The sequence below is a fragment of the Delphinapterus leucas genome, chromosome 19, assembly GCF_059928025.1.
Source record: "Delphinapterus leucas isolate spDelLeu-1000000601 "Yukka" chromosome 19, BTC_Dleu_Yukka2, whole genome shotgun sequence".
NCBI classification, from domain to species: Eukaryota; Metazoa; Chordata; class Mammalia; order Artiodactyla; family Monodontidae; genus Delphinapterus; species Delphinapterus leucas.
In genome coordinates this window covers 43,082,166-43,096,838 of record NC_143147.1, presented here as the reverse complement: position 1 = coordinate 43,096,838, position 14,673 = coordinate 43,082,166, and the positions used below count along the sequence as shown (strand labels likewise).

The 14,673-nt window shown below is 36.4% G+C and overlaps 1 protein-coding gene across 3 annotated transcripts in view; it reads right to left on the bottom strand.

Annotated features, from left to right (window-relative positions):
• Window positions 1-14,673, bottom strand: part of APPBP2 (amyloid beta precursor protein binding protein 2) — a 70,757-nt gene that overhangs the window by 16,850 nt on the left and 39,234 nt on the right. For all 3 annotated transcript variants that reach the window (XM_089900978.1, XM_022552528.3, XM_089900977.1), the window contains exon 5: window positions 2,603-2,771. In XM_089900978.1, the coding sequence (XP_089757104.1) occupies window positions 2,603-2,771 (169 nt within the window). The remainder of the gene's footprint in view (window positions 1-2,602; window positions 2,772-14,673) is intronic.

The window sequence follows — 14,673 nt, the reverse complement described above, 5'->3', positions numbered from 1 at the left end:
CAGGCTGTTCCACAACGCAGGGTTTTGATCAAAGTATAGATGGGATGTTAAGCAGAGCCACAGAGATCCCAAGATGGGATGTAGCATGAGCAAGATATAAACTTTTATTATTCCAAGTCAGTGCTGTTTGGAGGTTGATACTACCTTAGCATAACCTAGCCTACATGGACTAATAACAGAATATGGTGATAATTCATCAAACTATTGATATATCCTCAAGATTTGTGTACTTTTCTTTCTGTAGATACGACAAATTTATAAACTATCAAGATTATCCAAGAAACATCTATAGACTTAAATATTCCTCATGAATGTGCGAGTTGCCAAGATCATGAATAAGACACAGTACGACACCCCAATTCAAATGTTCAGAAAGAAAATAACCGTCAATTAAATAGTAACTGCCTAGTAAAGGAAGTGGAAACTGGTGGGACTTCCCTGGTGGTCCAGTGGGTAAGACTCTGCCCTCCCAATGCAGGAGCCCTGGGTTCGATCCCTGGATGGGGAACTAGATCCCACATGAGGCAACTATGAGCCCGCATGCCGCAACTAAACACACCGCAGCGAGGATCCTGAGTGCCGCAATGAAGACCCAGTGCAGCCAAAATAAGTAAATAAATAAAAATAAATATTAAAAAAAGAAAGAAAGAAAGTGGAAACTGGTGAATAAAAGGTACTTTTCTTCCACTGAATACATCGGTGAGTCTGGACATATTAAGGTGGGTCTGGAGCTGAGTACATGAGTAAAAAATGGCAAGACATGACTCACTTTATAGAACAGAAAGAAGGATGCAGGGCAGTATGAAAAACGAGGATGAAAAGAAACAATGAAAGAGGAAACAGAGATGGCCAAGATGAGGAGGACATATGTAGAGAGATAAAAAGATGGTGGGGCACCTGAAGAATTTTTTTTTTCTTTTGGGTGTACCATGCGGCTTGCGGGATCTTAGCTCCTCAATCAGGGACTGAACCCGGGGCCCCGGCAATGAAAGCACTGAGTCCTAACCACTGGACCGCCAGGCAATTCCTAGAAGAACTTTTAAGGTAGGCATTTCTAATACTTGAACTGTTGCTGTTTACTTCATTCTCATTTCTAGTAAAGGCTATCCACACAAAGGCCCTCTGTGAATGGGGTTCTTTGTTTTTGGTGTGTGGAAATCATAGAAAGGGGCCAAATTCTATATCTGGGTCAATAAGCTATGGAATAGTCTGCATAAAAGGGGCGGCAAAATAATCCATCGACAGAACGAGTTCAGCAGACACAGGAATTCAGCATCAAAAATAACCGAAGAACTTACATAAACCTCCTGAGAAAATGAAGGCATGCTGATAAGGATTTTAGATTTTAACACATACACTTAATGACTTAAAAAAATTTCCCCCCAACTTTACTGACATATAACTGACAAATAAAAATTGTATATATTTAAGGTGTTCATGATGACTTGATATACATATACACTGTGAAATGATTATCACAATCTAATTAACACATCCACCACCTCACACTGTTACCTTTTTTGTGTGTGATGAGCACACTTAAGATCTACTCTTAGCAAATTTCAAATACACAATACAGTATTAACTATAGTCACCACACTGTACGTTAGATCCTCAGAACTTACTCATCTTATAATGAATTGTTAAGCTTTCAAAAATAGTTAATGTGAACAATGAGGCATGCCTGTTAGAATGGCAAAAATCTAAAACACTGACAACACCAAATGCTAGCAAGGATATGGAGCAACAGGAGCTCTCATTCATCACTGGTGGGATGTACACTGGTACAGACAGTTTGGCAGCTCCTTAAAAAACTTATACTCTCACCATACGATTCAACAAATGCATTCCCTGATGATACCTCTTAGATATTAAAAGCAGGATGATCCTAGTACTGGGATTGTAAACATCACTTCACAATTATTCTAGAATTCTCCAGTTTCACTTCTAATGGTGACTTTCTTTTAAATATGGAACATACACGTATTTATATTACAGGGTAAAAATTGAGATAGGGATAATTTTAAAATATGAAAGCTAAATGACAGCTATCTGACAGCATAAAGTAATTATGATATTCTTCCATAAATAAAGGAGTTAAGCTTACACAGCCCACTTCTCAACTATGTATTCATTAGCTCCAAAGCCTTAATTTAACAGTATAAAGCCAAGAATGAGGCTATCTTTCTCATAATGAAGAGACAGAAGCAAAACAATGCAATAAAGTATAAATAAAATCTAGGTTCCCACTGAAATGAATGCCTTCAAGTTATGAGAATTCACCCAGAGCTACACATCCAATAAAAAAGCACCTATTAAAGGTTCATTTAACAGAGCATGCCCTCAAAATAATTTATGCAGAGATACATTTGGTCAAATTAAAAACAAAAACAGGCTCTAAACTGTATATGTATGTTTAAAATCCATCTCACAGAATAATCCTTTTGCCTAATTTAAAATATTCCATTACAAATGTATATTGCTTTAAGTAAACCTAATATGTCAAAATGAGATCTATTAAAACAAATATGACATTATATGATGTATCTTTTGTTTTATAGATACTTACTGGTCACAGTGAAATGTTCTTCAAAACACTCACCTCATCATAGTGACTTTTTGCAAATAGGAGTGCACACAGTTCTCCATAGAGTGCAGCTCTGTTTGCTTGCTGGCCATGTTTTGAGAGTTTATCCATGTATGTCTGAGCTAACTTAAATGTTTCTTCACCCAAATGATATTTGCAATTTCCATTTCGCACATGAAGCAATCTGCAGAAGCACAAATAACATTACTCTATTTCTGATAGCTATTTCCAGCATGGGAGAACTGATAACCTCTTACTGATCACTATGTAGCACCCAAATGAGTTAAGGTCGCGAGACAGAAGAAATGAGGCAGCACTGGAAAACAACCATCCGGCTGAAGCTGGGACCAACTAATGCACAGAAAAAAGTATATGCTCGTTCCAGAAAGCTACCTATGGTTATCTCATCCAACTTTGATTCCTTATCTTCTCTAAATATTTTGTGTATTTGTGACTTACCATGTGCTACATCTATCACTTAATTCTTTTTGTTCCAAATCCCAAAGTAATGCAGTTTCATTATAAAAAATTTGGAAAACAATGAAGACAATAAAAATCAACATGAAATTCTATTACCTACCATTACTTTCCATTCTTTTTTTTAGTATATTCGTGCAACCCTTGATCAGTTACCACTCATTTTATGTTGCTTCATAAAAGTTGTTTTTACTTATCTTTCCAGTAAGATAAGTTCACTGAAAATAGTGGTGCTGCCAGTTCTTTCTTTTATAACCTTTATCCTCTATGGTGGAAAAATACAGAATTCTTTACACAAAGTATCTGTAAAACCATGCTATCTAGTTGTTGTTGGTCTTTTTAAAATATTTATTTATTTAGGCTGCACTGGGTCTTAGTTGTGGCACGTGGGATCTTTAGTTGCGGCATGTGGACTCTTAGTTGCGTCATGTGAACTCATAGTTACAGCATGCATGTGGGATCTAGTTCCTCAACCAGGGATCGAACCCGGACACCCCGAACTGGAAGTGCAGAATGTTACCCACTGGACCACCAGGGAAGTCCCAAAACCATGCTACCTAGTGATATGTAAGAGTAGTAAAATGCTTTAGGTCAGAATGAGGTCAAGATAGCAACAGACTATACATCTGTACAGACCATACAAGACAGGAGAACAGAGTGAGGACTGGACATATATTTATGTATCTATTATAATGTTGGCTAAAACATTATGTCCATATATCATGACAATTTTCTGAAAATGCTCAGCCCTGAGATGGAACAAAATATAAACGTAATTTAAAAGAAAACCAAGTATTAAAAAAAGAAAACCAAGTATGAAGAGGTTAGGAAGCATTCTTCAGGAGTATTAAATAAAACCCAGACACTTAAAATCTAATTTTTATATCTATTCCAAAAATATTAACAGATCAATGACCCAAGATGAGAAACATTCTTAACAATCTTCTGATGTCTATCATTCCGTTGTACAGTGAGAAAAAAGAGAGTACTTTTAATTTACTTTTTAAAAAATTGAAGTCCAGCTGATTTACAATGTTGTGTTAATTACTGCTATACAGCAAAGTGACTCTGTTATACATATATACATATATATATATATATATATATATATATATATACACATTCTTTTTCATTTTCTTTTCCATTATGGTTTAATCACAGGATACTGAATATAGTTCCCTGTGCTATACAGTAAGACCTGTTGTTTATCCATTCTATATATACCAGTTTGCATCTGCTAATCACAAACTCCCAATCCATCCCTCTCCCGCTCCCCTCCCCCCTTGGCAGCCACCAGTCTATTCTAAAAGAGAGTAATTTTAAATTATCAGTACTATTCAATAAGGTGGCAAATATTACACAACGCCACTGTGTATCCTCCCAACACTCACAATACAGTTACCTGCTTTTAGAAAAGACTAAAGCCCTCAAATAAAATAATACAGTATTGAAGTTAATAAAAAGTTCTGGGGACTTCCCTGGTGGCCCAGTGATTAAGAATCAGACTTCCAATGCAGGGGACGTGGGCTCGATCCGTGGTCGGGGAACTAAGGCCCCACATGCCGCAGGGTAACTAAGCCCGCACGCCACAACTACTGAGCCTGAGCACTCTGGAGCCCGAGTACCACAACCAGAGAGCCTGCACACCACAACTACTGAGCCCACACGTCACAACCAGAGAAGCCCGCACACCGCAATGAAGAAGAATCTGCACACCACAACGAAGACCCAGTGCAGCCAAAAACAATCTGAATGGAGTATCTTTCATATTACAAAATTTCAACTTAAAGAAGAAATAAATATAATTATCAGGCAACTCTAGAATGGTGAGTTGATTAGATTTATATTTTAAAGCAGAAATATAAAAGTAGAAAAAATATGTTTTGTATACAGGCAACTTTTCATGCTAAAGTAAGTATACAGAATAAAGAGACAATATCACTTGACAGTCAAATTGCTGATCTAATGACCAAGCAGTCTGCAATGATCCCTGTCACTATGAAAAAAAAGTGAAATTTAGTAAAATATTATAGTAAAAAGAAATATATACTTCAGATGATAAAGTTTTCAGAGACTCTCATAGTCAAGTATTGACTGAACACCTATATGTGCCAGTCATTTCTATTTCTCTAGGTGCAAGGGATATAGTGGTAAACAGGAGAGAAAGAATCCATGACCATAAGAAGCTTCATTCTAATAACGGAGGCACTATACAATGGGGGAAAGACAGCCTCTTCAATAAATGGTGTTGAGAAAACTGGACAGCTACATGCAAAAGAATCAAACTGGACTACTTGCTTATACCATAAAAAATAAGTTCAAAATGGATTAAAGGCTTAAGTGTTAAGTCTTGAAACCATAAAACTTCTAGAAGAAAACATAGGTAGTAAGCTCTCTGACATCAGTCTTAGTAATTTTTTTTTTGAATATATCTCCTCAGGCAAGGGAAACAAAATCAAAAGTAAACAAATGGGACCACATCAAACTACAAAGCTTTTGCACAGCAAGGAAAACTATCAAAAACCCAAAAAGGCCACCTACTGAATGGGAGAGGATACTTGCAAACAATATATCTGGTAAGGGGTTAATATCCAAAATATACAAAGAACCCATAAAACTCAACATCAACAAAACAAACAACCCGATTAAAAAATGGGCAAAGATCCTGGGTATTTACCCAAAGAAAACAAAAACACTAATTAGAAAAGATATATGCACCCCTATGCTCATTGCAGCATTATTTACAACAGCCAAATTATGGAAGCTACCTAAGTGCCCATCAACAGATAATGGATAAAGAAGATGTGATATATATACACGATGGAATATTAGCCATAAAAAAGAATGAAACCTTGCCATCTATGACAACATGGATGGAACCAGAGGGTATTATGCCAAGTGAAACAAGTCAGACAGAGAAAGACAAATACTGTATGACTTCACTTATAGGTGGAATCTAAAAAACAAAACAAATGAACATAACAAAACAGAAACAGAGTTACAGACAAAGAGAATGAACAGGTGGTTACCAGAGGGGAAGTGGGTAGGGAAAGAAATAGGTGAGGGAGATTAAGAGGTACAAACTTCCAGCTGCAAAATAAATGAGTCACAGGTATGAAATGTGCAGCACGGGAAATACAGTCAGTAACTGTAATATCTTTGTATGGTGACACATTGTAACTAGACTTATCTGGTGATCATTTGAGTTGTATAGAAATATCGAATCACTATGTTGTGTAACAGGAACCAACACAGTGTTGTAGGTCAATTATACATCAAAAACAAACTCATTGAAAAAGAGATTTGTGATTAACAAAGGTAAGAGGTGGGGGGAGGGGGAATCGGACGAAGGCAGACAAAAAGTACAAACTTCCAGTTATAAGATAAATAAGTACTAGGGATATAATTTATAACATGATAAATTAACACTACTGTATGTTATATATGAAAGTTGTTAAGAGTAACTCTTAAGAATTTTCCTCACAAGGAAAAAAATTTTTTCTATTTCTTTAATTTTGTATCTATATGAGATGATAGACGCTCACTAAACTTGTGATAATCATTTCACAATGTATCTAAGTCAAATCATTTTGTTGTACACCTTAAACTTACACAGTGCTATATGTCAATTATATCTCAATAAAGCTGGAAGAAAAAAAAGCTTCATTCTAGTGGGGAAAAGTATATTAGGCAGACACACACCAATTAAGTAAGACAAAGATAAATGCTACGAAGATGATAAAAACGGGGTGATATGATCAAAGCCTTCTTAAAGGAAGGGCTTAGGGAAGATAGGGAAGAATTCTCTTGCAGAGGTAACATTTGAGTTGACACTTAATGATGAAGAGGCAATCATGGGGGAAGCATGTTCCAAAAAGAAGTAATAACGAGTGCAAAGGCCCTGAGAAAGGGAAAAAAGTTCTGGCATAATCAAAGAACAGTAAGAAGGCCAATGTGTCTGGAGTATTTTGAATAACAGATTATATAAAGAGAGATGAGAAAGTAGAGAAAAGAAAGATTTTTATAGGGTCTTACTGGCCACGGTAAGTCATTTTGGTTGCAAAAGTGAGATTACTTGATTTATGCTGTAGAACAACGCTATCTAATAGAACTTCTGAAATGTTCTATACCTGCTCTGCTCAATTTGGTAGCCACAAGCGGCTACTGAGTATCTGAAATCTGCCTAGTGTGACTGAGGACTGACTTTAAATTTTTAACGTTAATTTTTTTTTTAATTTTTAAAATTTATTTATTTTTGGTTGCATTGTGTCTTCGTTGCTGTGTGCGGGCTTTCTTCAATTGTGGCAAGCGGGGTCTACTCTTTGTTGCGGTGCACGGGCTTCTCATTGCAGTGGCTTCTCTTGTGGAGCACGGGCTCTAGGTGCGTGGGCTTCAGTAGCTGTGGCACATGGGCTCAGTAGTTGTGGCACATGGGCTTAGTTTCTCCGTGGCATGTGGGATCTTCCCAGACCAGGGCTCGAACCGGTGTCCCCTGCATTGGCAGCATATTGTTAACCACTGCGCCACCAGGGAAGTCCCATAATGTTAATTTAAATAATCACATATGGTTAATGGCTACCATACTGAACAGTGCAACTCTACAAAGATTGCTCTGGTTGCAGTGTGGAGAATGGATTATAGTAAAGCCAAGAGCGGAAGCAAGGCAACCAGGACAGAAGATATTACAACAGCCCAGAAAAAAAACGCTTGAGAAAAAAAGGATTGGTATAAGAAATACAGATTTGATAGTTGTCCAAATGGCTGAATGAGAAAAAAGTTAAATTTAGAAAATGAAAAGAACAGTGCTCACCAATCATTTCTACAATACTAAGAACTGCATTTCCAGCAAACTTCACTATAGGTATTCTGCCTAAAAATTAGTTTCTGGAAATTATTTAGTAATTGGTGGGGGTAGCAGACTACATATTTTATGCCAGAAAAGCACAGCTTGATATTTTCTCCAGTCTCCACTGATGATCTATTGAAACAAAAGGGCAAATTCAACATATGGAGACTCTTCAGGGTCTGTGTGTCCATCTGGGCTGACAATGAGCAGGATGCAGGATCCAAAAAACTTTTGGTCCAACTGAGGATCTAATTTTGCCTCAACGTTCAGCCTAATAAAAAGGCAGGTTCTCAAGGCTCTCCAAATGTGGCACTACCATGTAAGCACAGTATTTTATTTTAATAGTTTTTAAAGATAGATTTTATTTTCTAGAGCAGTTTTAGATTCACAGCAAAACTGAGAAGATACAGAGATTTCCCATATGCCTCTAGCCCCATAGTATTTTATCTTTATGACAATGTAAAATCATAGCTACTTGATCAATAGCTATTATCAAAAGCAATTACTATGGGACCTCCCTGGTGGTGCAGTGGTTAAGAATCCACCTGCCAATGCAGGGGACATGGGTTCGATCCCTGGTCCGGGAAGATCCCACATGCCGTGGAGCAACTAAGCCCATGTGCCAAAGCTACTGAGCCTGCGATCTAGAGTCCACGAGCTACAACTATTGAAGCCCGTCGCCTAGAGCCCGTGCTCCGCAACAGAAGCCACCTGAATGAGGTGCCTGTGCACTGCAACAAAGAGTAGCCCATGCTCACCACAACTAGAGAAAGCCCGTGCACAGGAATAAAGACCCAATGCAGCCAAAAATAAATAAATAAGTAAATTTTAAAAATAAATTTAAGAAAGCAATTACTATTTAATTAGTTAAGTTATTCATTGTTTGAAGTGGAAAATATACAAATCTAGAGGTCACTAGTTTATAAATATATTTACTATAAGATTGAGCAAGATGACTAGTTAGATTCTCATTAGATAGACATGACAAAAATAAAATCTTAAAAGTAAACCCAAAGGAAAAAATTTCTCTCCTGCTTATGCAAGCATATTTTTCTATGAACTACTTAAGAATTTTAGAAATAAATGATAAACTGAAAGGGGAGGGTTGGGTAATTAAAAAAAAAGACTGGTGGGCTTTTAAAAAAATTGTAGTGAAATATATAACATGAAATTTGTCATATTAACCATTTTTAAATGTACAGCTTTGTGGTATTAATTATATTTACCACGTTTACAACCATCACCACCATGCATTTCCATAACTTTTCATCACCCCAAACACACACTATAACATACAATAGCTTCCCATTCTCTCCTTACACCCCCCAGCTCCTGGTAACCTTTAATCTATTTCTCGTTTCTATCAATTTGTCTATTCTAGGTATTTAAGTAAAATCATACAGTATTTGTCTTTATATAAGTGTCTTATTTCACTTAGAATATTACTTTCAAAATTCACCTATGTTGTAGCAGCCATCAAAACTGGCGGAATAATATTCCACTGTATATACGGTTGACCCTTGAACAACGTGGCGGGGGGAGGTAAGGGACACTGACCCTCCAGGGCAATAAAAAAAAATCCACATATAACTTTACAGTCAGCCCTTTGTATCTGTGGATTCAACCAAGAGTAGACCGTGTAGTACTGTAGTATGTATGTACTGGATAAAAAAAATCCGTGTATTAAGTGGACACTTGCTGTTCAAACCCACGTTGTTTAAGGGTTCTTTTGTTGATGGATACTTGGGTCATTTCCACCTTTTGGCTAATGTGAAATATTCTGCAATGAACCCTAACACACAGGTATCTGTTTGTGTCCCAGTTTTCAATTCTTTGCGATATATATACTTAGGACTGAAACGGCTGGGTCATATGGTAATTTTTTTTGCTCAGCTTTTTAAGGAACCACCAAACTATTCCATAGCAGCTGCTCCATTTTACATTCCCATTAGCAATGCATGAGGATTCCAATTTCTCCATTCTTATTAATACTTATTTTGTTTCTTCCTTCCCTCCCTTCCTTCTTTGCTCTCCCTCCCTCCCTCTCTCTTGTCCCTCCTTCCTTCCTTCCCTCCCCCCCTTTCGTTTTCTTTTCTTTTCTTTCTTACATTACAGCCAAATTGGCAGATGTGAAGTGGTATTTCATTGTTTTTGATTTGCATTTCCCTAATGACAAATGATGCTTATTGGCCATTTACATATCTTCTTTGGAGAAATGTCTATTCAAATCCCTTACCCATTTTTTAATTGGGTTGATTGTTGTTGAACTGTAGTACTTGAAATATTCTGAATACTAGACCCTTATTTGATATATGATTTATAAATATTTCTCCTATTCCATAGGCTGTCTTTTCACTTTCTTGATAATGTCCTCTGATGTACAAAAGTTTTTAATATTGGCAAATTCCAATTCACCTGTGAACAGAGAGAGTTTTACTTCTTTCCTTCCAACACGGATGCATTTTATTTTATTTTTGTCTAATTGTTTTGGCTAGAACTTTCAGGACAAAGATGAATAGTAGTAGTGAAAGCAGGCATCCTTGTCATGTTCTTGATCTCAGGGAGGAAGATTTGAATATAATGTTAGCTGTGGGTTTTTCATAAATGCCTTTTATCATATTAAGGAAGGTTCCTCTATTCCTAGTTTTCTGAATGTTTCTATCATGAAAAAGTGCTGGATTTTGTCAAATGTCTTTTGTGTCAATTGAGATAATCATGGTTTTCACCCTTCATTCTACTAATGTGGTGTACACTGCATTAATTTTCTTAGGTTGAATCACCTCTGCGTTCCTGGGATAAATCCCACTTAGCGATGGTGCATAATCCTTCTATATTCTGTTGCATCCGATTTGCTAGTATTTTGTTGAGACTTTCTGCATTTATATTGATAGGAGATATTGGTCTGTAATTTTCTTTTCTTTTTTCTTCTCATGTCTTTTTTCTGGTTTTGATATAGGTTAATGCTGGCCTCATAGAGTAAGTTAGGAAGTGTTCCTTCCTCTTGATTTTTTTTAAGACTTTGAGAAGAACTGGTGTTAATTCTTTTATTTTTTTTAAATATTTATTTATTTATTTGGCTGCATCGGGTCTTCGTTGCAGCACGCACAATCTTCATTGTGACGGCGGATCTTTCATCGCGACAAAAGGGCTCTTCGTTGCAGCGCACTGGCTTCTCTCTAGCTGTGCTCAGGCTTAGTTGCCCCACGGCACGTGGGATCTTAGTTCCTTGACCAGGGATCGAACCCGCGTCCCCTGCATTGGAAGGCAGATTCTTAACCCATGGACCACCAGGGAAGTCCCTATCTTCTTTTAATGTTTGGTACAATTCACTACTGAAGTCTTCTGGTCTTGGACTTTTCTTTTTTGGAAGGTTTTTGATTACTGATTCAATCTCTTTGTTATAGGCTTGTTCAGAATTTTAATTTTTTTCTTGGGTCAGTTTAGGTAACTTGTGTATTTCTAAGAAATACCTGTCTGGTGTGGTTTTAATTTTAAGTGGGGAAGCAAAGCACTGTGAGATGTAGCAGATACTGCTGGCTCCCTAACCAAGTCATCTTTCCCATCTCATGCTTGTTGGCAGAACCCTGATTTTGTTAGACGCTGACCCCTTTCTCATAGGATTCATAAGTAAATCATGATTAGTTTAAGCCAATACTAACATGGTGATCCCATTCAGATTGCCACTGATTGATTCAGAGGTCAACAAATGACCTAGCTCTGGTTAATGAGACTCAAGGGTACGTCAGCTAGGTGGTTTCTGAGAAAGGCTCCTTTGTCACTAGAGATAAAATATGGTCTTTCTTCTGCTGGACAATGTGGAATCTGCATGTGATACCTCAAACCACAGCAGCAGTCTTACAATCACTGGGGACAGAGGAGCCAGAAGATGGAAAAAAAACCTAGTTCCCTGATAACCTCTATGAATTCTGAATTAACCCATCCTGGAGGTACTCGACTTTGTATTGATTATCTTTTTAATCAAATTCTTTGTATTTTTAGGGTGCTGTGTTTATGTAGAGGGCTACTATCTTATTTGCTATACATGGGTTTATGACCTTTTTGTGGATCATACATTATCAATATCCTTTTTTTTATCAACTAATGGTTTTTATCCTGAATTCTGCTTTTATTGTTAATATTATTGTCTAGGGGTATTTTCTTTTAACAATATATAGCTGGGTTTCATTTTTTATTTATTTTATTATTTTTTTTTTTAAGAATTGTTTTAATTTTTGGCTACATCAGGTCTTAGTTGTGGGATCTGCCTTGCAGCATGTGGGATCTTTCGTTTGCAGTGCATGGGCTCCAGAGCATGTGGGCTCTGTAGTTTGCAGCACACGGGCTCTCTAGTTGAGGAATGCGGGCTTAGCTGCCCCGTGGCATGTGGGATCTTAGTTCCCCGACCAGGGATAGAACCCACGTCCCCTGCATTGGAAGGCAGATTCTTAACCACTGGACCACCAGGGAAGTCCCCGGGTTTCATTTTTTAACCTTCTTGGCAGTCGCTGTTTCTAGACAGGGGAATTGAGCCCATTTACGTGGTCATAGCTGTATTTGGCTTTAATTGTTTCACATTTTTCAGTTATCATACTTAGTTATTTCCTCTATTCTCTTTGCTTATCTATCTACCTTGGACAAGTTTCCAATCATTCTTACCACTATTCCCACTATTCTAATTTGGAATGTCTATCGTATTTTTCCATTAGTCAATTTATTATATACCCCTCCCTAGCACTGACAATGTTTGAACATTAAATGATAGGCATTCATATTCCCCTTACCAAGATGAGACCTTTATAATACTTTCTCATACTACTACATTTTCCCAAATGTTTATTTTTAAAATAGACTATTATATAATATATGCCCAAGAGCAAGCAACCTGAACATAATAACATGAGCCTCAATTTTCCATCCAAAAAGGTTTTTTGCTAACTTGAATACATCAAGTTTTAGGGATATATATGATAACATTTTGAAATTTATAATATTTAAATCATCTTTATGTTGTTATAAATATATATTTAAAATCTAAACTAAATTTTCAAAAATTCTCCTTCTTGTAATTTATGAAATGTTACCCAAACTATTCACATGCATCTTAAAACATTTATCTTCATCATCACCAAACTACTTCTGAGTCATCTAACAGTTTTTCAGAGTAAAACATTTTCACTTGCTTGAAAATCAGCACTTTTGAGTCTGGTATCATGTCCCTAGAAATGTTATCCAAAGGTACCAGCAACCATTTGCAAAGCATTAAGACAGTTGGGCTTTCCCATTCCACCTAAGATAAGTAGACACCCATAATCTCCACAACCAAACCACTTAATGCATCATATTTCAAAGTAATATTCAAGAAGCCAGTTAATAAAGATATCTAACACAACTATAAGGTTATGACCCCTAGAATAATTCTAAATTTTGTGTTAAATTATGTTAAATTCCATTACTTCTGTAAAAAGAAAATTCTGCCAGGTGACCTCTATGAGCTTCCTGGTATTGGCACTGGCTGAGTTTCAGGCTAACATTTCTTTCCCAAACAGTACTTTGTTGTTCAAAACAAGAGACTTGAAAGAACATCACATAACATGAGGGATTTTGTAAGGCAACTCTTTTTTCAATTTTCAGGTGGAAAAAACACAAACAAACTTATCTTACATTTAATAGTATGTGGTAACTGAGAATTTCTGTCTTGTTATTTCTAAAATTTCCCTTTCATTTCCAGTTTGAAAAAAAATCCTTACATAAGACATATTACAAATTCACCATTTGTTCTTCATTCTTTCCACTCCATAATGTCTAACTATATATTACAATATTCACTGCTTACCACTGTTTCTACACCATCTTCCCCTGTCGTGAGATTTGTTACTATTGAACTTTTATTTGGTCAGAGATATTCCTTGACTATTTTCCTCAGATAAAGTACCTGGAGGTATATTTGGTATCTACAAATTTGAAAAATTTGAATTTTATCCTAAAAGTTTGTGAAGTGTAGTATTTTCTCAGTAATTGAGATACTGCTCTTCTCTCTTAGCTTCTAACTCCTATTTATCCTTGGATTTCAAGAAATTCACCTGTTTCGGGCTCAAGGTTCTTTTTCAATCTAGATTCAAGTCTTTTCCCTCCAGTTCAAGAAGTTCCATTTTTCACTTAAAATCCCCCAAATACACCAAAATAATAATTGTGGTTATTTCTAGGCAGCAGGGTTACAGATAATATTTATTTTCTTCTTCATAGTTTTCTGTATGTTTTCAATTTGTTTGGCAATAGACACGCACATGAGCAGAACAAACAAAGCTATTAAATAGAAAGCAAGTAAAGTAAACGAAACTAGGCAGAGTCTTCAAGGAATAAAACAAAACTGAGAAATGGTACCAGGTTTAACAAGAAGAGTCTCTGACATTTGCTCTATACTGCTTCCATGCCAGCCCCAGATTAGAAAATGGTTTTGTGCTATTAAAGTTAAAAACACACTGTTACATTAGGCTCAGAGCTCCTGGGATTGGCTAAAGGATTTCACTAGTATCTGTTCTCCAAAATAATCCTCTCCCAAATCAGTTAAAAGCTAAGTAAGAATAATTTAATTTTTTTTCAAAAAATACTACTATAATAATAAAAATTATCTTAACGGCTGTAATGGCCAAGAATTTAGCAAGCAAAGCTGTGTAGAAGCAAATTTTATTTTGAAATTTAAAATTCTTAAGAACAAGATGTCTAGGTATACAGGCAGTAAGCTGGTATAAATAGCTTTGTTTCT